At 41.9% G+C, this 25,342-nt stretch overlaps 1 protein-coding gene across 2 annotated transcripts in view; it reads left to right on the forward strand.

Annotated features, from left to right (window-relative positions):
• RP1 (RP1 axonemal microtubule associated) overlaps positions 1 to 25,342 on the forward strand; it is a 612,495-nt gene that overhangs the window by 316,193 nt on the left and 270,960 nt on the right. For both annotated transcript variants that reach the window (XM_077492703.1, XM_077492704.1), the window contains exons 28-30: positions 3,252 to 3,330; positions 5,045 to 5,126; positions 19,232 to 19,287. In XM_077492703.1, the coding sequence (XP_077348829.1) occupies positions 3,252 to 3,330; positions 5,045 to 5,126; positions 19,232 to 19,287 (217 nt within the window). The remainder of the gene's footprint in view (positions 1 to 3,251; positions 3,331 to 5,044; positions 5,127 to 19,231; positions 19,288 to 25,342) is intronic.

Raw genomic sequence — 25,342 nt, forward strand, 5'->3', positions numbered from 1 at the left:
ATTTGCATTTATTTATTAAAGTAAACCTGTCACAGACGTGGGCAGCTAAAGCTGAGCATTTAACGAGGAATCACAAAAGCAGAAAATACCTTCAGTGAAATCCAAATGCTAAAACAATAATATCTGGAGATAAATTTGCAACTGAAGCTATATGCAAACCTCAATTTTTGTTGTAAATTCACATTGGCCTAACACTTTCTGCCTTTCCAGCCTCTCTTTTGGTTACCCTAATACAGAAAGCCTCTCTGACCAAAGAGGAGAATAAAGGGATGGGCTTTGGTCAATTAGTACAGGAGGCACATATACAGCCTTGGATAGGTATAGTTCTGCATCTACTGATCATTTTGACATTTGCTTCTATCTTACCTACTTGACTACTAGTCTATAATACCACTTCATTACCAGGCCATTTTTTAGTTATCAGCGCTGTGATAGTTTGACTAACATTTACTTGGTCATTCAACACTGTACCCAAAATACGTTTATATAATATTTTTTTTTGGACAAAAATAGATTTCTTTTGTGGTATTTAATAACCAATGTTTTTTTTTATTATTATTCTTTTTAATAAAAGGAAAAGGCCAAAAAAGTAAATAAAAAACAGTTTCCCTTACCTTCTGTTATAAAACATATCATAAAAAAATGCCAGGACAGTACAAGCATTCCCCAACAACCCTTTTCTTGGAAAGTGGACATTCCAAGGTGATCTAATTGTTACCACAAATGTTTGGAAATGAAGGCCCATGCTGGTATTAGGATGGTTAAATCATGGAGCTTGGTGATGGTACACTTAATACAGTGCATCATTAATTGTTCAGGTCACAGGGAGAAAGAGTTGAGAGGGTTAATGTACAGGTCGCATACAGTAGGATGGTGGAGATGAGGGGGTTGATATGTAGTTGTGCAGGATAAGGGAGGCAATTTACAGACAATGAGATAACAGAGGTTAGTCTGGCGCTACTCCAATAAATGCCCCAAGACAAATATGGGAATAGACTATCCAGTACCCAGGGATGAGATGATTGAATATAAAAATGAAATTTTATTATACATAAACAATTTTTACATATAGATACAAAAAGTGATTTAAAAACAATATGACATACAGAAGCAGAAAAAATAAATTATTTTATAGAGACTTTACAAGAACCCCACAGTGTAGTGGAGCTTCTGAAGATGTAGGTCCAATTTGAATTCCTCTACATGTTTCTCGAATAAATTTGCTTCTCCAGGAGGAATTGGCCTAATACATCTAAAGAAAAATACAATACTTTGTTGATATTATCACAAGATATAAAAATTGATGATTAACAAGAAGGGAGAAATAAAGAAAGTAGACATTCTCATACAATAATTACAAAATACTTGAAGTAAGTTAATAGAGCTGAGTCTGGCTTACCAATCAAGTCCCGGGCGGGGTCACCGGCGGCAATATTTGAGGCACCCAAACAATTGTGTATATCACCAATTCACCAATAACTCCTGTGCCTATAATATTTTTCAGCCATTGCACCCTATACAGTGTCCCCAATTGTTTGGGTACTCAGAAAGGCACGGGGTAATTTTCTTCCCTGTCATTTACAAATACCAGTGCACAAATAAATGTCCGCCATTTCAATGTTTATAAGCATATGGCGTCAGTAAAGCAGTTAATTCTGCTTATACTTATTTTAATGCTCAGTCTGAATTGGTAAGGTTTTTTTTTATTGGTTTATCAAAATGTTTTATTTTGTTTTTCATAAAGCTGGGAAGGGTTAGAGATGATTTCAGGTTTCCACTGATGTTTGTGGCCCTGCTGGCGATATTTCCCTTAATTCTGTTCAGGATGGGAAATGGTGGGGAATCATAGAGAAAAACAAAAAAATATATATTTTAATACAGTGGGGGTGAATATGTCTATTGCTGGCTGTGCCTTCATGTCCCAATGATGGGGCAGGGGCGGCACAGTAGTGTAGTGTTTAGCACTCTCGCCTAGCAGTAAAAAGGGTCACGGGTTCAAATCCCAACCATGACACTACCTGCCTGGAGTTTGCATGTTCTCCCTGTGCCTGCGTGGGTTTCCTCTGGATACTCCAGTTTCCTCCTACACTCCAAAGACATGCAGGTAGGTTAATTGGCTTCTGCCCAAAATTGGCCCTAGTATATGAATGGGGACCTTGAATGTGGGCTGCTTGAGGGTAGGGATTTATGTGAGTGTGCAATGTACAGGGATAGGGACAATTGTAGACACTCACTCAGAATGGACTGGTGTCTTTATTCAACCTTACTAACTATGTAACTATGTAACTATGTCTGTACCTCTCAATTCTTGTATGTAAAGTCGCAAGCAGAAATATAACGTAATAGATATTTTTACTCTTCTCTACTCTATTCAAGACTAAAAAAAAGCTGGACTTTCAAAAATGCTCTGAAATAGTCTGCTACATTCCTGCATACTGTGCGTAGTTACTCTAAATGGCCACCCTTAAGTTGGTGCTTCAATTGTATTATTAATTCAGATACTGAGGATCAATTTATTTGCGCTCAGTTGTATCAAAGTTAAATGAAGCAATAGGCAGAACTGAGTAGAACAAATCTGCATTAAATCTGCAGGGGGCTACACATATGGTTCCAAAATACATTATAGCACTTTCTAGTTAACATAACAATAACTGCATTTTATATAACCAAAAATTTAAGTGCAAACCCTTCAACAGCCAAGGGCTGTATTTATTAGGAATTCTTAAAGCAGTCATAAAAAGGGTGAGATGGTCACACTTAGCCCAGATAACTCTACTCTATGTGGTGATTTAGTAAAGGAGTAAAGCATGATCACTTTGCAAGAGAATTTTCACTTAGCTTATGAATAAGGGCATACTGTTTAAAGTTAAAAGCCCATTTTTTTACCGTTTTGGTTATTAGGTATTCTTTGCAAAGTGACATTGTGCCACACTCAACAAGACAAAAATAAAATTCCTTTACAAAGTGAAAATACACTTTGCAAAGTGAACATGCTCGATTTGTTTAGTAAATCGGCCACTGTTTAAATAGCTGCTTTAGCTAATCACTCAACTGCTGTAGGTTAAAGAACTCTTTCCTAAGGCCAGGTTGTCTTGAGGCTAATTGGTCGTATGAAATTAACATGTTTGCTGAGCCTGTGTAAAAAGAACATTTCTTTAGCATGCGTGTAATACTTCTAGATGATTATTCAATATTTTTCAAAGCCTTTAATTGTTTTTTATAGTTACTTATCTTTATGAATTCTGTTGTAGATTGATGTGTTTTGCATCCAAGCAATTTCACTGGGAGAACTCCAGAAAATCCAAATTACCCAGGATGGAATTAAAGAGGGTATTGTATGAGCTAAAAAAACAACTGTAATCTGCCCAGGCCTCACTGAAGAGCGAGTACTAATGCTGCTGAACACTGTTAGTTCACTAATGTTAGAAAGGTGTTTGTTACCGGAATCCTCTGTTTTCTGTCCTAGGATTACTGGGGTCAGTAATTCCTGGTACATGCAATGAGATTATTGGACAAATGATCTTTCATTTTTTTTGCATGCTAGTCTCATATTGAAAATGATTTTAACCACTTCAGCCCCGGACCATTTTGCTGGCCAAAGACCAGACCACTTTTTGCGATTTGGCACTGCGTCGCTTTAACTGACAATTGCGTGGTCATGCGACGTAGCTCCCAAACAAAATTGACACCTTTTTTTACCCCAGAAATAGAGCTTTCTTTTGGTGGTATTTGATCACCCCTGCGGTTTTTATTTTTTGCGCTATAAACAAAAATAGAGCGTCAATTTTGAAAAGACGCATTATTTTTTACTTTTTTTTATAATAAATATCCCCCAAAAATCTATAAAAAAATATTTTTTCCCTCAGTTTAGGCCGATACATATTCTTCTACATATTTTTGGTAAAAAAATTGCAATAAGCGATTATTGATTGGTTTGCGCAGAAGTTATAGTGTTTACAAAATAGGGGATAGTTTTATGGCATTTTTATTAATAATTTTTTTTTTACTAGTAATGGCGGCGATCAGCGATTTTTTATTGTGACTGCGACATTATGGTGGACACAGAATTTTTTTTACACATTTTTGGGACCATTGTCATTTATACAGCAATCACTGCTATACAAATGCAGTGATTCCTGTGTAAATGACACTGGCAGTGAAGGGGTTAACCAGTGGGTGGCAGTGTAGGGGTTAAGTGTTCCTAGGGGTGTGTTACTAACTGTTGGGGGCTGGGCTTTCATTTAGTGAACACTGATCTCTGCTCCAATCACATGGATCAGAGATCAGCATCACTTGTTGCTAGGCAGAACAGGGAGATGCTGTTTACAACGGCACCGCCCCGTGAGACAATCGCGGGTATGCCCATGGCGATCGAGGCCGCGGGACCCGCGACCAAACTCACGGGGGTCCCGAGCAGCAAGCAAGTGCGCCGCCAGCAGCGCTCGCGATGGCAGGGCGGCATTAAAGATTGGACATACCTGTACGCCAATATGCTTGCCTGTGCCATTCTGCCGACGTACATCGGCGCGCGCTGGTCGGGAACTGGTTAATAAAGTTACAAAAATTCTTGTACGACAGAATTTTTTTTTGGAGTGTATTTTTTTTTTTGTAGTGTAATTTTTTTTGTAGTGTATTTTTTTTTGTATTTTCAAACGGCAACTGATTGATTAAATAAAAATCGTACCATCTGGTATCGTATGAGAAAATTTTTTGTGCTTGTCCATCGGATAGGTTTGCATGAAATGTTGTGATCGGGTCTCCAAAGCTGTGTACTAATCATCAGATTATCATACTATTGCTTAAAAAGCAGTATTTTTCGTATAATTTTCTGATGGTGTGTACGATAGGGTAAAGGAGTATATTGAGCATTTTAAGCACTAATTATATTTAAACAAATAACAGGAAACACATTTTAACATCAACAAATACAAAAATAATGGTAACAAAAGTACCACTGCCCCTTTTTAATATAGTTATTATTGTACAACTCAAAATTTTGTCTAAATTATGAAAAGTTCTCAACACATATTCATTTTCAATCTAGACAAAGGCTGGTTCTTGGATAAAGTATTTGTGCGATATACCATGGATGGAGATGATCACCAGGTTTTGTTTCCATGCAGCAGGTAGGTACTGTATGCCAATGTTTTCTAAAGCATGTGGGACTTGTACTACCGGTGGAATGTGACCTGGGATGTTTCCTTTCTGATTAGGGCAGTTATAGGTAATATTAGTTACATTTATTTAAAGGAGAAATAGTCAAAGCTCTTCTGAGCCATATTTAAAAAAAAATCATTTTTAATTTTAGAGAATACATCCAAAACACTTTTACAACTTTAGAAAGCTGTGGTTTAACAGCTTACTATCAGGATGAGGCAAAGGGGACCTTGTTCTTAAACAGTATTTTATAGAGAAAGAATACATGCATTTTCAATGTGATATGGTGGATAGCCACATAGGCTGGAGTGTCAATGACTGTTTCGTAGTTTGCATGTTTTTCCCAGAAAAATCCAGCCCTTCAAGATAAACCGCCACCTTTTTATTTCATAGAGAAATGCTAAATAATAGACGTTAATATGTATAATCTCCTCGCCTCTTGGCACCCAACAAGCTCACTGGTCCCAACACAGTGGAGCCTTATGTATATCTACCATATCACATTAAAAAAGCATGTATTCTTTATACAAATATGTACCTTGTATACACAGTGATGTAGTAAGGACCCATTCAGACCTTGGTGTCCTGGTGTGCTGTGTTATTGCACGTACATTAAAATGCATTTTTTTTCACATGTGCGTTCAGTGGGGACTTGTTTTTTTTGGGGGGGGGGGCAGCAAACAACCATCCCCTCCGATTAGTCGGTGTCACCACCCCCCTACCCCAGCACTTACCCCATTGGTTGCAGGCGGGCTCCTATGGGCGGGTTGCTGGCTCCTATGAATGGCAGGTTGTAGGCTCATATGGACAGTGTTTAGCAGCTTCTGTGTCCTCTCTGCATAACAGCAGCTTTTACTGTGCAGTTCCTCCCTCCTTCTAGGCATCCAATAGGATCGCCTGTCTTTTCAGCCAATCGGGCGACTGGTGTCAAAACCATCTTCCTGATTGTTCGGGGAAGGATCAGTGTTACAAAAGCGGAAAATAAATTAACTGTTGTAACACACTTGGGTGGGCTCGGAGCACACTCTCTGCGAACCCTAGTCCACCCTATATTGAAGCATATTAGAGCCTCTGGCACTAATTGGTGCTTCAAAAAAAAGCCCCTCCACATTGGAATCCATGTGCCGGTGTCATGAAAGGGGCTGGACACATGGATAGGGGAGGCCACGATGGACCGGGGGCGGCACCTGTGGGCGTTTAATGGGCAGGCCGCCCATGTGTGCATTGTGTTAGACCACACTATTTAATTAAATGAGCTGGCAATGCAGCAAAATGTCCACAAAACAGACTTGCATTAATTTTAACAATGTGAATGGGTTACTGCAGCACCCTGCATTGGAAAGTTGTGTTTCAGTCATAAGCGAATTCCAAAATAGTAGCTGCAACAATATGGAAAACTTGAATTATATGACAGACTGCTCTTAATATTGCATGAAATAAACTATATGGATTTGTTTTTTAAATAAGACTTTCAAAGAAATGTATAATATACTTCAGGGATAGCCAAAAGAGTCCCATTAAACTGTTATTTATCAATATCTAATCAGGGATGTGAATACCAGTAAACAATACTGATGCCTGATCTACCCACACTATAGAGTCGATTTAGTAAAATCGGAGAGTGCAAAATCTAGTACAGCTGTGAATAGGAGCCAATCAACTCCTAACTTCAGCGTATTCAATTAAGCTTTGACAAAGAAAAATCCAGAAGCTGATTGATTATATGCAGAGCTGCACCAGATTTTGCACTCTTCAGTTTTAGTAAATCAACTCATATGCATGATGATTTTTTTTTTCAATGCAACCAGTGTCAGTACCTGAATTTGACTTTATATCAGCCTCTTACAATCTCTTATAACCCGGTACAATTTACCACATGCCCATTCAGATAGAGGGAAGGTGGGATCTGGGAGCCCCCTTGTTAAAGGAGGCTTCCAGATTCCGATAAGCCCCCCATCCATAGACCACCAGAACCACTGGGCAAGGGTTGTGGGGATGAAGCCCTTGTCCCCATCAACATGGGGACAAGGTGTTTTGGGAGGGATGCCAAAGCACCCTCCCCATATTGAGGGCATTTGGCCTGGTATGGATCAGGAGGGGGGGCACTCTCTTCCCCCTCCTTTACCTGTGGCCTGTCAGGTTGTGATCTCGGATAAGGGTCTGGTATGGATTTTGGGGGTCTCCACACAATTTTTTTTGGGCGCAGGGTTCCCCCTTAAAATCCATACCAGACCTGGAGGGCCTGGTATGGATTTTGGGGGGGGGCATGACATTTTTTTTTACATTTTCTCATGGGGTTCCCCTTAAAATTGATACCAGACCTGAAGGACCTGGTGTGGATGTTAGAGGGGACCCTCATTTAAAAAGCCATTTGCTTTTTTAATTTTGGTGCGGGGTTCCCCTTAATATACACACCAGACCTGAAGGGCAGTTTTAAATGACATTTTTTCCTTTAGAAATGTCACTTTGCTACTCTAATTTTTTACACTATGTATGGCCGATAGTTAAACCGCCTTACATAGTGTGGGGCATGGACTTAGCCCCCTGAGCCATCCTGCCTTTGGCCAATCATTTAGTGATCAGCTGTGAATAGATCACAGCCGATCACGCGGTAAACAGTCGCCAGCCATTGGCTGTTTACCGTTGTCGAAGACAAGCAGTGTTCTTGGGAACACGCCAGTGGCGGCGTGTCCCCGAAACACAGAGCGTCACCGACAGGGGTGAACATCCTAAGACCCCGAATGCGCGCGACCGTGAGCGTGCAATGTGGTCATGACGGTGGCAGCGTGTTCCCAGGAACACTGCTCGTCATTGACAATGGTAAACAGCCAATGGCTGGTTTACCACGTGACCGGCTGTGATCTATTTACAGCCAATTACTAAATGTAAACACAGAGCAGTTACTATCTGTTACCAACTCTTCTCTCCTCACACACCGTTTCCAGTGGGAGGAGAGAAGAGCCAGGAGCCGCAAGTTACCGCTCTGTGTAGTGTCAGTGTCTGCACCAACACCAAACAGTAAAGAGAACCAGTCACATCACCCCCCCCCCATTGCAGGTCTCACTCAACAGTCACCCCATAAATGCCCATTAGTGCTTATAAAAGTGCACCTGTCACGCATCAGTGCCCATAATGGGCATCTGTCACCCATCAGTGCCCATAAAGTGCACCTATCATCGTCAGAGACTGCTATCAGTGGTGCACCCATCACCCATCAGTGACCATCGCTAGTGACCATCATCAGTAACCCATTCGTGACTCTCATCTATCACCTATCACTCCCATAAAGTGCATGAGTCACCATCAGAGACTGCCATCAGTGAACGTCACCCGTCACCCATCACCGGTTGCCCATCAATGACCATCACCTGTCACCCATCACCTGTCAACTATCAGTGAGCATCACCTGCCACCCGTCTGTCACCCATCACACAGCCCATCAGTGACCGTCACCTGCCACCCATCGCGCAGCCCATCAGAAAAATGTCCAAAAGAGTATATACCAGTGAGGAGGCATTCCAGATCCTCTCCATGACTGATGAGAACAGTGGGGAGTTCTCAGGTCCAGGTCCAGCACCAGCGATGCCGCCAGTGATATACCCCAAGAACAAAGGCCCAGTAACACAGCTGCCATCAGCGATAGACCCTAAAACCAAAGGCCCACTACCAGCGCTGCCTCCAGCGAAGGACCTTAAGAAATGCCCGGGCCCAGTACCAGCACTGCCGCAGCATCATGCTCAAATACCAGCACAGGAATTTCAAATCCCACAACTACCAGCACTGGAGTGCCACGTCCCCCAAGAGCCAGGGCTGCTACATATCTTCCAGCTGGTCTTGCCAACCCAACATGGCTGCCTTCTGACTCAGGATCAGCAAGAATTCCCCGTGTCACTGCACGGCCAGGTGTGCAGGCCAATATCCAAAATTTTACAGAAATTGATTGTTTTTATTTATTTTTGCCTGACACTTTGCTGCAATTTATCGTGGACCAGACCAATTTTAATGCCCAGCAGTATATTGCCAACAACACCCAATCATCATATGCCCCTCCGTTTGAGTGGAAGGATTTGACTCTGGAGGAGTTCAAAGTGTTTATGGGCCTCACCATATACATTGGGCTTACAAAAAAAATTAAGGACATGCCTATTGGTCCACCAACCCCATCCACCTCATGCCCATTTATTCTGCAGTAATGCCCAGGTCCCGATATGAGATGATTATGCGCTTCCTTCATTTCAGTGACAACAGCCAGTGCCCTCCCCACAGTCATCCACTTTACGATAAGTCATATAAAATTCACCCACTCATAAATTTATTTTCCCAACGATTTGCAGAACTCTATGTCCCCGATCAGCATATATGTGTAGATGAGTCCCTGGTACCCTTTTCAGGCCGGCTAGGAATAAAATAATACATTCCTAGCAAAAGGGCCAAATACGGAGTGAAATTTTATAAGCTTTGCGAGAGAGTCACTGGATATCTGTATGCGCTCCGCATATACGAAGGAAGAGATACCCAGCTCCAGCCCCCTGAGTGCCCAGTCTACATGGACCCAACTGGTAAAATTGCGTGGGACCTGACACCCACTGCAGAAGAAAAGTTACCACATATACCTGGATAACTTCTGCACCAGCCTGCTCGTTTTCAAACATCTTTACCTCGCAGAAGCCCTGGCCTGTGGAACCTTCAGAAAGAATAGGAAGGGCTTCCCACAAGTCATAGTGAATAAAAAACTGTGGAGGGGAGAAAGAGCAACTTTGAGATGCAACAAAGTGCTAGCCTTGAGGTGGAAGGATACGAAGAATGTGCACATGATGTCCACCATCCTCGATGACACTACAATTGGAGTTCAGAGAAGACGAGGTCCCATTGAAAAGCCAACATGTGTACAAGATTACAATCTCTACATGGGGGAGTGGATTTCAACGACCAAATGCTTCAGCCCTATTTGTCAATAAGGAGGTTCCGTTTCTGATACAAGAAAGTAGCAATCTATTTAATTAATTTGGCCATTTATAATGCCTACATAATTCACACCAAATCCACGGAAAGCCCTGCCCACTTCTTAAAATACATCAAAGAAGTTGTCACGTCCCCCATCTACCAACAAAGACCCCTCCCCGGAAAACCTTTGCTGTGATGCTGTTAGCCGACTTCATTAGCACCACTTCCCAGACAACATTCCTGTCACGTACCTAGTGGACGAGCCTGACCTGCAGGGATTGACCTCTATTGCGGCTCTGACTCGAGGGCCCTGGTAGGATGAACAGGAAGCACAAGAGTCAGCAGTGGCATGAGTGCCTGGCAGGATCAACAGCAGAAGATGGATCAGGAACCCAGGAAGCATTGTGTAGCAGGACCTCGGACTGAATCAGAAGATAGGCAGGAGCTTGGAAGTAGCTGGATCGGCAGGCAGGTGCGGCAGACAGGAACTGGGCAGCAGGCAGGTACCAAGGACCAGGAACCAGGATACTGGAGCCAGACCTCAGACTGGAACTGGACTGCAGGCAGGAGCTGGACCACAAACTGGGAGCAGAGCAGCAGGCAGGTGTCAGGAACTAGGATACAGAGAGCGGAGAGTCAGACAAGCCGGGTCAGTTATCTGGCAGGCAGAGGAGGTACCAGAGGATCAAGCAGAAGAGTAGTCAGACAAGCCATGGTCTGATGCAGGCAGAAGACAGGGATGGTCAGAGACAAGCTGGGTAAAGTTCAGGTACAGGAAATGGGTTTTCAGGATCAGAGCACACACACGCTGTAGATCAGACAGCAAGATCCCAGAGTGACAGTCAGGTTTAAATAGCCCGTCTGGCGCCAACAGGCACGCATGCACACGCGCACACCCGTGCGCACACTCGCATGTGACTGCGCACAGGCGAGGGCGAATGCACAGCGGCAAGCCCAGGACGCTTGTTACTGGCAGGATCTTCCTGACATTTCCACCATCTGAAGCAGGCCAAAGATGCCAAAAAAGATGTTGAGTATGCAGCAAAAGAGGATTTCGAAGAGATACCAGCTACCATTATCCCTGGGGGCCCTTCGAACCAGGCCTTTGCATTGGTGAATGCTTTTGACTGTATCACACATCCCTAAAATAATAGCCCATATTCTTAACCATTTCCCCATTTTCATCATCTGTGCTGACCATTTCCCATGCTTCCTCAAATAACCATGCCACTGCCATCCACGTGAACTGACCCTGGCCTGTTTTTTGACTATGCCTCTGCCCACCGTTTGGACTGCTTCCATGTGAACTGACCCTGGCCTGTTTTATCAACTACACTTTTGCCCACCGCTTGGACTGCTTTCACGTGAACTAACCCTGGCCTGCTTTATCAACTACGCTTCTGCCAACAGCTTGGATTGCTTACACGTGAACTGACCCTGGCCTGTTTTATGGACTATGCTTTTGCCTACTGCTTGGACTGATCTGTTGCCCTGCTACTGTAGTACACAGGGGTCTCACATATGAAGGGGCTCCAGAAATGTTTTTCCGGATGGAGAAATCTACTTTTTTGTTGTCTCTGGGTTTCTTAACCACTTCCCACCCGGCCAATGCACATATACGGCCTGGTGGGAGCCGTCTACTTCTGATAGGACGTTCAGGAACGTCCATCAGAAGGAGCGGGATCGCGCGCGTGCGTGCCCGCGCAGCGGCGCGATCCCGATGTGCCCGTGTCACCCAGACACGGCGCATCTCAGATCGGCAGGAGGGCTCTGTGATTGGCCCTCCTGATCACATGACGGCTGTGTCCAATCACGGCCGTCATGTGATGTAAACAAACAGCCGGTTGCTAGGCAATCGGCTCCTCCTCTCCTCACACAGAAGTCATCGCTGAGGAGAGGAGAGCAGATCGCTGCAGCCGGCTGATGATCAGTGAGTATGAGCTGTTTTTTACATCTTTTTACTCACTGATCACCAGTCTAGTGTAAACATAAATCACCACACAGTGTAAACACACCACACAGTATAAACACAATGTCCCCACACATGTCCCCAAAACATACATGTCCCCAAATAATAAATACACATGTCCCTAATAATAAAAACATGTTCCCCACATATGTCCCACTAAAATCACATGTCCCAATGATTATCTGCACACATATGTACGTGATCACCTGCTCACATATGTACATGATCATTTGCGTACATATGTCCGTGATCACACAAACCAATTATTATACACTTAACGGAATTTTTTTTACCAAAAACATGTAGCAGAATACATTTTGGCTTAAATTTATGACAAAATTAGATTTTATTGGATATCTTTTAAAATAGAAAAAAGAAAATATTGTTTTTTTTCCAAATTTCCGCTTTTTTTGCGCTTATATCGCAAAAAATAAAAAATGGAGTCGTGAATAAATACCACCAAAATAAAGCTCTATTTGTGCGAACAAAATTATAAAAATTTCATTTGGGTACAGTGTAGCATGACCGCGCAATTGTCACTGAAAGCGCTAGAGCGATGAAAGCTGAAAATTGGGCTGGGAAGGAAGGGGGCGAAAGTGCCCTGTATTGAAGTGGTTAATTCCTGGATTAGGGTCTGGAGTCCGAAGGCTTCATAGAGATTTGAGTGAAGTATCTACCCCTGTGCCCCTGTGCACAGGTCTTACCTGATTGCGGCCCTCAGCCTGCAGCTGACTTACTATCATCATGTCTCTGGACTATGGAAATAATTAGCTATAGCAAGAGGCAGTATGTTTATGAAGGGCTGGAGAGCGGTACAAGAGTGCAGGCAGGTAACAGTGTACCAGGACCAATATTATGGCTGTGCTGGCTGACTCTGCCTGGGAAATTTCTATGGACAAATGCTTTGGCTGTGCTGATGATGATATCCTTGTGCTGACTATAGACAATATTCTTACCTGCTGCCTGGATAATTATTATTGTCACTAAGCACATCCCTGCATGCTGCCTGCTACCTGGAATTCTCTCCTCTGTGGACACTACACTACTTTTTTTTAACCTTTCCTCAATAGAATTTATTTTGGAGTGCATTTTATGGTATGTAAATGCTATGTGTTAGAAATAGGAAGGGCCTTCAAAAATGATAGGTCGTCAGGAAATTAGATGTGTAATTTATGCTTGTAGAACGCCTGAAGGTGCTACTTCAGGCTGTGTAAAAGTCTCACACATGTGGTATCACCATACTCAGGAGGAGTAGCAGAATGTATTTTCGGGTGTCATTTTTGCTATGTATATACTATGTGTTGCAAATATCTTTAAAATGGACAACGTTGTGGAAAAAAAATGCAATTTAATTTTTTCCCCATTTTCCAAAAACTTGAAAAAAAAGAACCATTCAAAAGACTCATTATGCCTCATAGATCATACGTTGGGGTGTCTGCTTTCCAAAAGTGGGTAATTTTGTGGGTGTTTCCATTGTCCTGGTGCTCCAGGGCCTTCAAAAGTGTAATAGGTAGTTGAGAAATGAGATGTGTAATTTATGTTTGTAGAACGCTTGAAGGTGCTACTTCAATGGTGGGCCTCTGTATGTGGCCAGGCTGTGAAAAAGCCTCACACATGTGGTATTGCCATACTCAGGAGTAATAACAGAATGTGTTTTGGTGTGTAGTTGCAAGCATGCACATGCTGTGTGAGAGAATTAAACTGTTAATATGACAATTTTGTAAAAACAAAAACAAAAAAAAAACACAAATCTTCAGGTTGCAATTGAATTGTGGAAAAAAATTACAACTTCAAAAAACTCACCATGAGACTTACTAAATACCTTGGGATGTCTACTTTCCAAAAAGGGGTCATTTGGGGGGTATTTGTATTTTCCTGGATTGTTAGGCTCCATGCACACTGGAGCTCATTATCATAATAAGTTTGGGAATGCATTGCGGGATTTTTGCCGTGTCCTCTGTGTATTTTTATTAAAAACACCCATAAACGCTAACGATAAAAAAAGCTTATAAACGCGCATAAACACGAGTACAAAACACTGTTAAAAGCGCTTTTTTTCAACCAGCATTTTCTGCCAGCAAGCTGGTGTCCAGAAAAAGCTTTTTTGAGCTCCAGTGTGCATGGAGCCTAATGCCGCGTACACACAAGTGGACTTTTTGATGTACTAGGTCCGACGGTCTTTCCAACGGACTTTCGGCTGAGTTCCGATGGACTTTCCGAATGAACACACTTGGCCACACACAATCACACCAAAGTCCAACGGATTCGAACGTGATGACGTACGACCGGACTAGAATAAGGAAGTTCATAGCCAGTAGCCAATAGCTGCCCTAGCGTCGGTTTTTGTCTGTCAGACTAGCATACACACGAGCGGATTTCTCAATAGGAACTGGCAGGAATAGCAGAGTTCCGGCGAAAAAAATTTGAAACATGTTCTATTATTAAAGTCCGTCAGATTTTTGGACAGCAAAGGTCCGATGGAGCTCACACACGATCGAATTGTCTGCCGAATTCGTTCCTCCGGATCTTTGCTGTCAAAAAGTCCGGTCGTGTGTACGCGGCATTATTGTTTCAAGAAATTAGATAGGCCTTCAGTACATCAGGTGTAATCAGGTATGATCAATTTTCAATGATTGGCACCATAGCTTGTTGACTCTTTAACTTTCACAAATAATATACACTAATTAGGGTTATTTTTACTGAAGATATGTAGCCGTATAAATTTTGCCCAATATTTTATAACAGAAACAAAGAAAGGGGCATTTTTTCACCAAATTTTCAGCCTTTTTTTATTTATAGCACAAAAAAAAAAAATCCACTAGTGATTAATTACCACCAAAAGAGAGCTATAGTTGGGTGAAACAAAAGGACGCAAATTTCATTTGTGTACAGTGTTGTATGACTGAGTAATTGTCATTCAACGTGTGAGAGCGATGAAAGCTGAATATTGGTCTGGGCAGGAAGGGGGTGAAAGTACCTTGTAGGTAAGTGGTTAAATCACCTTTGGCTTAACAAAAACAGCATTATTTTGAAATGGTACTCTAATAACACACACAGTTTTTTGATATTAGCATAACGTGTACCGGCGTATAAGACGACCTTTTGCATGTAAAAAAATTGGCCAAAAAGCAGGGGTCGTCTTATACGCCGGGTCAGCCCCTCGGATGCCGGCTGGGTGTTCGGTAATACTGTATGTAGCTTCGGCTACATACAGTATATACCGCTGAGCCAATCCTGGTGAGCGATGTATTCAAATGAATACAAAGCCTGCTCGGATTGGAGTAACGACCTCTGCCAATCCGAGCAGGCTACTCTGTAGCCTGCTCTGATTGGCTTGGAGAGTCAGAGCGGCGCGGGCTGATGACGTTACAGCCTCTGCCAATCCAAGCAGGCTTTGTGTTCATTAATAGAATACATCGCTCGCCGTGATTGGCTCCAGCAAATGCAGAAAGAAGGAAGAAATATGAAGCCTCGAAAGCCGGGTCGTCTTATACGGTAATTACAGTTTTAAAAGCGTTTTTGTCCTGTAAGATTAGGGGGTCGTCTTATATGCCGGGTCGCCTTATACACCGGCAAATACGGTAGTTAGAATTTGACTGGAGTTTAATGTAAAATTCGATTTAATTTTCAGTTCGAATCTCCGAAATTCAGACGAATTTAGTTACGTTATTCGGAGCATTCTGTAAAATATGTTTATATTGTAATTTGGGTATTCGGATATATCCGAATCTCTGAATAACGAAAAATTAGTCTGAATATTAATTGGCAACGAAACTAACCGCACATGTCTAATGCTGGTATGTTAACTGGCTGCTGTCTAAATTGGCACTGGTATGTGTACGTATTAATGTGAGTTATACCACGTACACACGATCAGACTATCCGGCAGACTTAGTCTGGCGGACAAACCGCCGTAAAGTCCGCCGGACTGTCCGAACGAGTGGACCTGCCCACACACGGGACTTTTCCAGCGCACTAGGTCCGGCGGACATTGTCCGTCGTACTATCCGCTGTACTTTTGAAATTAACGGATTTGCCCACACACACGGAGGAAAGTCCGTTCATTTTGAGCGCAGCTCCAGGTAGCCGGGACCAGCAAATGAAGCGTCGCTGGCCCCATCACCTGGTATGGACTTAAAGGGGAAGCCCTACGCTGCAAAAACGGCATGGGAGTCCCCCTCTAGGTCCATATAAGACCCTTATCCGAGCACGCTACCCGGCCGGCCAGAAAAGGGGGGGACGAGCGAGCGCCCCCCTCCTGAGCCGTACCAGGCCACGTGCCCTCAACATGGGGGGTGCTTTGGGGAAGGGGGGGCTGCGCGGCCCCCCCACCCCAAAGCACATTGTCCCCATGTTGATGAGGCCGCTCGCTCGTCCCCACTCCCTTTCCTGGCCTGCCGGGTAGCGTGCTCAGATAAGGGTCTGATATGGACCTAGAGGGGGACCCCACGCCATTTTTTCGGTGTAGGGCTTCCCCTTTAAGTCTATAACAGGTGACAGGGCCAGCGACGCTTCCTTCGCTAGTCCCGGTTACCTGGAGCCGTGCTCAAAATGAACTGACTTTTCTCTGTGCGGGAAAAGTCCATTCATTTCAAAAGTACGGCGGACTAGCACACACACGGCCGCATTGTCTGCCGGAGTGGCATATTTTGGTGCAAAACTACTTTCTTAGTCCGCCGGGCTTTTGGGTAAAAAAAGTTTGCCGGAGCCCACACACGGGGGGGGGATTGTCCGGCGGACTCAAGTCCACCCGATTGTTTGATCGTGTGTAAGCGGCATTAGGGACACTAGATTGTAGATTCCTTGGGGACAGAGACTGATGTGAATGTACAATATATATATGTAAAGAGCAACATAAATTATCGGCACTATATACAGTAAATACCTGTAATAAATAAAAATTGTTATTTTGTCTTGCTATTAAAGTAATAATTTACTTTTTTTTTCAGTACGTAAAGTTGCTCAAGTTTACAGTGTGCCTGATAGCACCAGGTTAACATAGCTGCTTGGGGAAATGATCCAAATATTTAGTGTCAGTTTGAGGAGATATGTGACTTGGCTTGTCAGTTTAGTATCAGCGTTGTTTTACTGCGTGGGGCAGAGAAATAGCACAGCAAATCTAATTATACTGACATTTGTACAATTTTTCTACAAGATTGTCATATGACAAAATGAATTTTAATTTTACTGTTAAGGCTGCAGTGTAGTGAACTACTGCATGTCTTGTGGTTTTAGATTAATATTTTCATTACTGTATGCAAAAAATCATAATAATAATTGATAGCACCAGTTACACATTCGCCTTGCTGAGTCCCCTGCATGTGAAAAAGGACTTGAAGTCAGTGGGTTATATTTAGATGTTAAATGGTCAATTGAAGGCGTTTCTTATCTGCTGTCAGGGTTTGTGAGACGCATCACAAGAGATGTAAACCTAATGAAGTCAATGTAAAACTTCTTGTCAGAAGGAATTTATTCAGCACTAAGCTGATGACTTTAATTCCAGGACAGAAAAATTGCATCATATTTTCTTGCCCACGGCAACTGAGGGACGGTGATTGATAGTAGAGGAAAACACAAAATTACATTGCAGAACATGCAGATTTGCACTTCTAGGAAAGGGGAACTGATCAACTGTCACTATTTCAAATCGCTTTTGCCCAGAGTACAGGGAATACAATGAGATGAAGTAACTTGATTATGGTAATGTAGACTTCAAAAGATTCTTTACATTATAAACACAATGTTGATCATTTATAAACTAGAAATATGGATCGGCAGATCTCTTAGTGCTGTGCCTCCATATTTAGAGTGGTTATATCATGGTGGCCGTACAAACCCAGATTTTTTTAATGTGATCAGTAATTGCATATTGAATATTGTTTTTTGAAAATAACTCTAGTGCTAAATTTGTCTGTATCTGTCTGGCTGCTTTTAATAACTGAAAGTGATCACATACTGTAGACTCTCTTTAAAAAAAAAATTTGTACTTTGACGAAAACTAACAGATATCTACAATTTTGTGTTAAAGTTAATGGAACAAATGACACCCTAAATGATTGATGAAAGAAATGTAATTTTTTATCCCCTCCATTCCTATTCATCTTTAACTTTTTTAAACATATAAAGCACTATCAGCTTTCCTTCCACGAGCATTGTTTCAATTTTGCACTTCTTCCAAATGCAGGAGCAAAAGAAGAAACATTGGCACTAACAATAATCTTCCCAAATGTATTTCTTGCCACAAATAATTGTCAATTTTTTTCTTTCCATTTGAGCAATTGCTAGAAAAACTCATAGTTTACAATTTTGACAGAAATATAAGCTTCAAAACTTAGCTGTCTTTAAAAAAAGAAGACTCCAAGGAGTCGATTTACTAAAATCGAAGAGTGCAAAATCTGGTGCAGCTGTGCATGGTAGTCAATCAACTTCTAACTTCAGCTTGTTCAAGTAAAAGAGAAGTTTGGGATTTAAAAAAAAACAAAAAAACATTTATACTCACCTAGGCACCTGCCGGCTCTGCAGTGAGAACTGAGTGTTCAAACATCGCTGATCGCTCAGTTCTCCCCCTCATCTCTGAGCAGAGAACCTTGATTTTCAGTCTCTGGCTCTCTGCTTTCCCTTCCAGCACTCACTTGAGCTCTTGGCTGTGGAGGGGGTGGGAGGTGCTGGCTCAGGCTCTCAGTAGATCACAGATGAGGCTGAGACAGGTGCTGGTCCAAGTATCTGTTTGGATCCCAACCATATAGTTGGGATCTTTCCTGAGCCTGGATCTGGCATTGCCTATAAGAAGCTGTGTGTGATTCAACCAGTTAACATGTATGCTTACACTTAAATTTTGGCTGGACGTATGCTTTGAATTAATGTCAGTTCTGTAATAATATCTACAATAACGTAGCTGTTAGTTTTTAACTATGTTTTTTTAATAAGGTATATGAACTCTTTCAGTGTAGTTTATGAATACTGTTAATGTATGCAGACTGAGATGTTGTTTTCAGGATTTTGTTGTGTTGCCAGCTCTCAGAAAATACTTTTGATTTTCTCTCGATCAAATGTTGAAACCCATTGTTTTGCAGAGATGCATTGCTGTATTCTGTCTTTTCATATTTTAATCTGTTAAATCTGTAGTGCTTGGATTATTTATTTCTATGTGTTCTTACTTAGATGGTTTGATGTAAACCGAGAGGATGGGAAAACTGAAAGAACTCTGATTTCCAATGGTAAGTAACTTTATCATTACACACACAAAATAAAATAATTCTCATGGTTTCATGTACTCCAGAGGTTTCTAACACGCAACAACTCTGTAATACTTTTATGCTCTGATCAACTAATTAATAGGGACAAATCTGATACCTATGTGCTTTCAGAATCCAAATTGTGTAAAATAATGCTAGAAGATAAAATGAAAAGGCTTCTTGGTTCAAATGGCCAACATGAATACTTTTTGTTTACCACACTTGTTAAACAACGAGGCTTATATTGGCTTTTTTTTAAATAAGTGATTAGGGATGATTGTATCTGTTTGGGGGGGGGGGGGGGGCATTGAGGGGTGCAGAACTAAAAGATTTACTTTTTATATTTGTTTTATTAAATGTATATAGGGAAAAACTAGTGCGCTCCACCTAATATGTCATAGGAAGACTAAATATAAAAATAATGTACACAGGAAGCAGCCAGCATGGAAACAGTGATCTCAGCACCGAAAATGAGTATATAAATTAATTAGAAATGCGGCGCTACCTAAAAGTGCTTAAACATATAGTGAATAGTAATCCCAAAATTAAAACGAGAAAATATAATGTAAATCAGATACTATCCATTAGATGCAACATAAATAGTATAGAAAATATATCTGTATAAATAATCCAAATGTAAATGAGCGTGCAACCAATATGTATAAATATAAAAAAATGAATAAATGAAAGTCCGTGAAAAAATCAATCAAGTGGTTAAATAAAAATAATCTGCATTAATGATCCAAATAGAAACAAACGTACAAAAAAAAAAATATATAGAGTGAAAGTTCGTGAAAAAAATCAATCAAGTGATTATTTATATAATCAATATAAACAAGTGATTGTCCATAAACAAAACGTGCACTGATGACTGGTAAACTTGCAAAAATAAAGTTCATGCAAAAAGTACTGAAGTTTGCAGTGGATTGTCACTTTTGGAAATGATTTTTACACTTTTTGCATGAACTTTATTTTTGCAAGTTTACCAGTCATCAGTGCATGTTTTGTTTATGGACAATCACAAGTTTCTTTCCTCCAGTTTCTGGAGAGGAAGAAAAAAGAATCCCAAAACCACCCTCATGTCCAGCAAGCTGCTTGGCAATTCAACTGGTAACAGCAAGGCTAAAAATGAAAAAAAAAATTGGGTTTTGGGAATATACCATTGCCTGAACATGGCCCAATATGTATTTGAGATGGTGTCTTGTCCTGCGGCAAGCATCATGGGAGAAAGGGCCTTTAGTGCAGTGGAGGAATTTATGACCGAGAAGCCAAATTTATTAAAAGGAATTGGGTCTGGATCACAGAGGGCTGCCAAACGCCCACTGTGGATGTTAATGACAAAATTACTTTTCTTTAGGCTTCACTGCAGAACAGCTTTAGGTTGTGGTCCTCAAGTATAATAAGAATGGCATATTTTCTTAAAATATATACAGACTGTCACAGAACCATCCCAGCACCCAGCTTTGGTGCTTCTGTCAGTGTACTGCTTCCTCCAGTCTGGACATAGATACCAGATATTATAGCTGACCATACAAGACTAGCCAACAACAAATAGCTTGTATGAGATCTGGAACTTTTTGAACAAATTACACAGAATATATACCCCACAGGAGGACATCCCCTCCTGATCACATTACCATAACAATAAAAAACTGCACACAGGAATATAATTACCATAGCTAAACAACAACCAATATATACTAGAAACATTAGTTGAGTAAACGACTAGCCTCCCAGACAATGTTGTTATTATTCAGGTACACCACTCCAAGTCAGACTTTCTGGCCCCAAAGTCACCACAATAGTTTGCTAGCGGACATACAGAACAATAGGTGAGATAATTAGAACAATAAACAGTGATCTCACCCCACCTCAGACTAGTAGGCAACAGACTATAGCAGGAGACCCCAGTAGCAGACTGTCCGGCTCCTACCTACAACAGTGTGAGGCAAAGCTCATACAATGTCCTATTATCCTGATACAGTGGAATGAATTTATCTTGATAAATATTACTGTCCCATTGTAAGTAATCCAAACCCCATTCTCATCGTCCATTAGGTAGTTGTCCATCATTTTCTCGGTCATCCTGTGCCTCTAATAGACTCAGGCTAACTTACACATAAGAGGGGCCTGGGGAGCTGAGACAGGGGTTTCCCAACCTCTCTAAGGTAAGCTGGTAAGAGACGTCAGTTGCATATATTTGCAAAGCTACATGGAAGCCACACTGCCTTGTTAAGGCTCCTCTGTATAGTGTGTTCCTTAGCTCTAATCTAGTAGAGCGCTTATCCTGGGACAAAGATGCAGAGACACTCCAGAAGCCCAGCACAACACAAAAGCAGCTGGAGACCTTAAGTATGCCCTGACACTTAGTAACTAGCTTTTTAAAGGAAAGTGCACTTTTCCATCACACTTAGTATTTTATTTACTTATTTATTATTGGTATTTATATAGCGTTGGCAACTTATTTAACGTTTTACAAAATATATTGTGCATTCAGATCAGTCCCTGCCCTCGAGAAGCTTAAAGTCTAAGGTCCCTAACTCACATTCATATATATATATATATATATATATATATATATATATATACATACAGTACAAGGGCCAATTTAGACAGGAGCCAATTACCCTCCCTGGATTTCTTTGGAGTGGGAGGAAACACAAAAGAAACATGCAAACTCCAGGCAGAGTTTAATTCAGTTCTAGTTACAGTTCTAGTTACACCCTCCCTGTTTCTTCCATGTCCCCTCAGTCAATGTTAGTTCTTCACAGAGATGGGGGTTAGGAAAGTCATTGTCTGTTTACATTTCAAAAGACTGGAGGAACATCCTCTGTACAGCAATTATTTGAAGTGCACTTGTGTTGGATTTAAATTCTTTCTTAAAATAGAGTTAAGTTGTCTGTGGGTGGTGTCAAATGCAGGTGACCATATTGTGTTCACAGACTGGGAGATATACAGTATCAATGCATGAAGTGGCATTTGAAACAGAACACTTCCCATTTGGTAACTAAAACACCTGTTTTTTAACCACTTAACAACCGGCCCATAGCCGAATAACGGCTACAGTGTGGTTGCTTAACTCTGGGAGGACTATGACGATTTTTAAGTAGCGACGTTTGGCGCCATTCCACGAGCGTGTGCAATTTTGAAGGGTGACATGTTAGGTATCTATTTACTCTGCGTAACTTCATCTTTCACATTATGCAAAAACATTGGGCTAACTTTACTGTTTTGTTTTTTTAAAGCACAAAACAGTTTATTTTTTCCAAAAAATTGCTGCGCAAATACCGTGCGAGATAAAAAGTTGCAACAACCACCATTGTATTCTCTAGGGTCTTTGCTAAAAAAAACATATATAATATTTTGGGGTTCTATGTAATTTTCTAGCAAATAAATGATGATTTTTACATGTAGGAGAGAAATGTCAGAATTGGCCTGATGGTGCTCCCTGCATATTGGGCCTCTGTATGTGGCCACGCTGTGTAAAAGTCTCACACATGTGCCCTGAGGATGGTGGGGGCGGATTGGGTACATTCCCACACGCCCTTATGGCACAATCCCTGCCTGGGGGAGCTTCGGGAGCTGCCGGGGGCGGGTCTCTGGGCCGCCAGGGGGGTGGTGTACCTGTATCAGGTCGTCACCCCGCTGGGGGTGCGCAGCTTCCGGACACTGCAGGGGGAGTTCGGGATTCCTTCGCATATGGAATTTCGATATGCGCAGCTGTCTCACGCCCTCGGGGCCCAATTCGGGGAGGGATTCCCTAATCCCCAGGAACTATCACTGGTAGGCATTATTGTTAGTGAGGAGCCCTCCAAACTGATTTCCACTTTATATGGTTCGCTTTGACGTCGCTCTGAGTCCAGAGTGGCTGAGGTAGCAAAACACAGGTGGGAAGAGGAACTGGGCCCGCTTGAGACTGAGGAGTGGGAGGAGGTATTGGAAAATGTTAAACAGGTCTCTCCCAAGATATCTGACAGGCTGACTCAATTGTACATTGTACATAAATCTTATCTTACTCCTGAGCATATTTGCAGATATAAACCTACTCAGGATCCGGGGTGCCCGCGGTGTAGGGGTCTCCCATGCTCCTTCTATCACTTGCTGTGGTCGTGCCCGAATGTTCAGACCTTCTGGCAGCAAATTATTCAATTCCTTCATGACCGTATGGGTTCCCCGCTACAGGTAGACCCTAAAACCTGCATCCTTGGCCTGATGCAAGTCCCCCTGACCGACCCTTCACATGCTGTTTTTGTACAGGAAACGTTATTTAGTGCTAGAAAGGTAATTGCCAGGCGGTAGATGCGGTCCGATGCCCCGATGTTTGGGGCTTGGGTAGCTGAGGTAAATTCAACGCTGCCCATGAAGAAGGTCATCTACGCACATAGGGGATGCCCAAACAAATTTAATAGGATTTGGGATCGATGGCTTACTAACCCAGACACTTGTGTGGACTAGTCCCCCTAGGGAGGGCGGTGCGAGGAGAGATTTGTTCTCCTGGCCTGGGTTCAGGGGATTGGATGAGTTGCTCATTGCTGTCCCAGTAGATATAGGGTACGGGCATGCTGGGACAATGGGGGAGCCTATTAACCTATTTGTGTTGAGCGGACTCAAGCTGTGCGGTCTGCCCCAAAGTTTGCACCAGGGATGGGTGGGTACTCGGGATATGCTCTTATGAGGTACTATTTTATCTACCCCATACGTTTTACAGTGTATGTGCTCTTCTATACTGCTGCTGTTTTTACTGGATCTGACCTGTATTATTCTATATCAGTGTACTGTTTTTGCTGAATGTTGCCTTACTTTGTCGGATGTACCAAAGATGTTAACCCTTTCTTGTCTACTGGCTTGTGTACCAATAAACTCTTTGTTTAAAAAAAAAAGTCTCACACATGTGGTATCGCCATACTCGGGAGTAATAGCAGAATGTGTTTTGGGGTGTAATTTGTAGTATGCATATGCTGTCTGTGAGAAATAACCTGATAATGTGACAATTTTGTGAAAAAAAAGGAAAAAAAAATCTTGATTTTGCAAAGAATTGTTGGAAAAATGACAACTTCAAAAAAACTCACAATGCCTCTTACTAAATAGCTTGGAATGTCTTCTTTCCAAAAAGGGGTCATTTGGTGGATATTTGTACTTTTCTGGCATGTTAGGGTCTCAAGAATTGAGATAGGCTGTCAGTACTTCAGGTGTGATCAATTTTCAGATATCGGCACCATAGTTTGTGGACTCTATAACTTTCACAAAGACCAAATAATATCCACCAATTTGTACTTATTTTACCAAAGATATGTAGTAGTATAAATTTTGGCCAAAATTTATGAAGAAAAATTAGTAATCTGCTAAATTTTATAACAGAAACGAAGAAAAATTATTTTTTTCTTTTATAGCACAAAAAATAAAAAACCCAGTGGTGATTAAATACCACCAAAAGAAAGCTCTATTTCTGTGAAAAAAAGGACAAACATTTCATATGGGTACAGTGTTGCATGACTGAGTAATTGTCATTCAAAATGTGAGAGCACCGAAAGCTGAAAATTGGTCTGGTTATTAAGGGGGTTTAAGTGCCCAGTGGTCAAGTGGTTAATACACAGTGTTTAAAGAGGTTGTAAACCTCCCTGTAACATTTGTACCTATAGGTAAGCCTAGAATAAGGCTAGCTATGGCTACTGTAAATATCTCCTAAATGTGCGCAGTTTAGGAAATATTTACTGTATACTGGCCGATGATGTCATCGGCGCATGGGCTCTGAAGGGACGGCCACCTGTGCCATTTCTTCAGGAGTGTGTGCCGTAACCGGCGGCTCCCAGGCACTTGACATCACGCAGCTCCAGTCAGTCACACAGTCCGTGTCTGCACCTCCGGAAGGAAGATGGGCAAAGATGGATGCAGCCTGCAGTGGGGATGGTGTGGGCTTCATTTGCAGGTAAGTGTCAGTATGCATTGCATACTAGCACATTATGCCTTTACTTTGCAGAGAAGAAGAAAGGAAGAAAAACCTGCCAGGGTTTACTTCCTCTTTAAGGATTAAAGGCAA

Source organism: Lithobates pipiens, unplaced genomic scaffold (genome assembly GCF_037356315.1).
Source record: "Lithobates pipiens isolate NorthernLeopardFrog02 unplaced genomic scaffold, aLitPip1_a1.2 Scaffold_19, whole genome shotgun sequence".
Taxonomy (NCBI): Eukaryota; Metazoa; Chordata; class Amphibia; order Anura; family Ranidae; genus Lithobates; species Lithobates pipiens.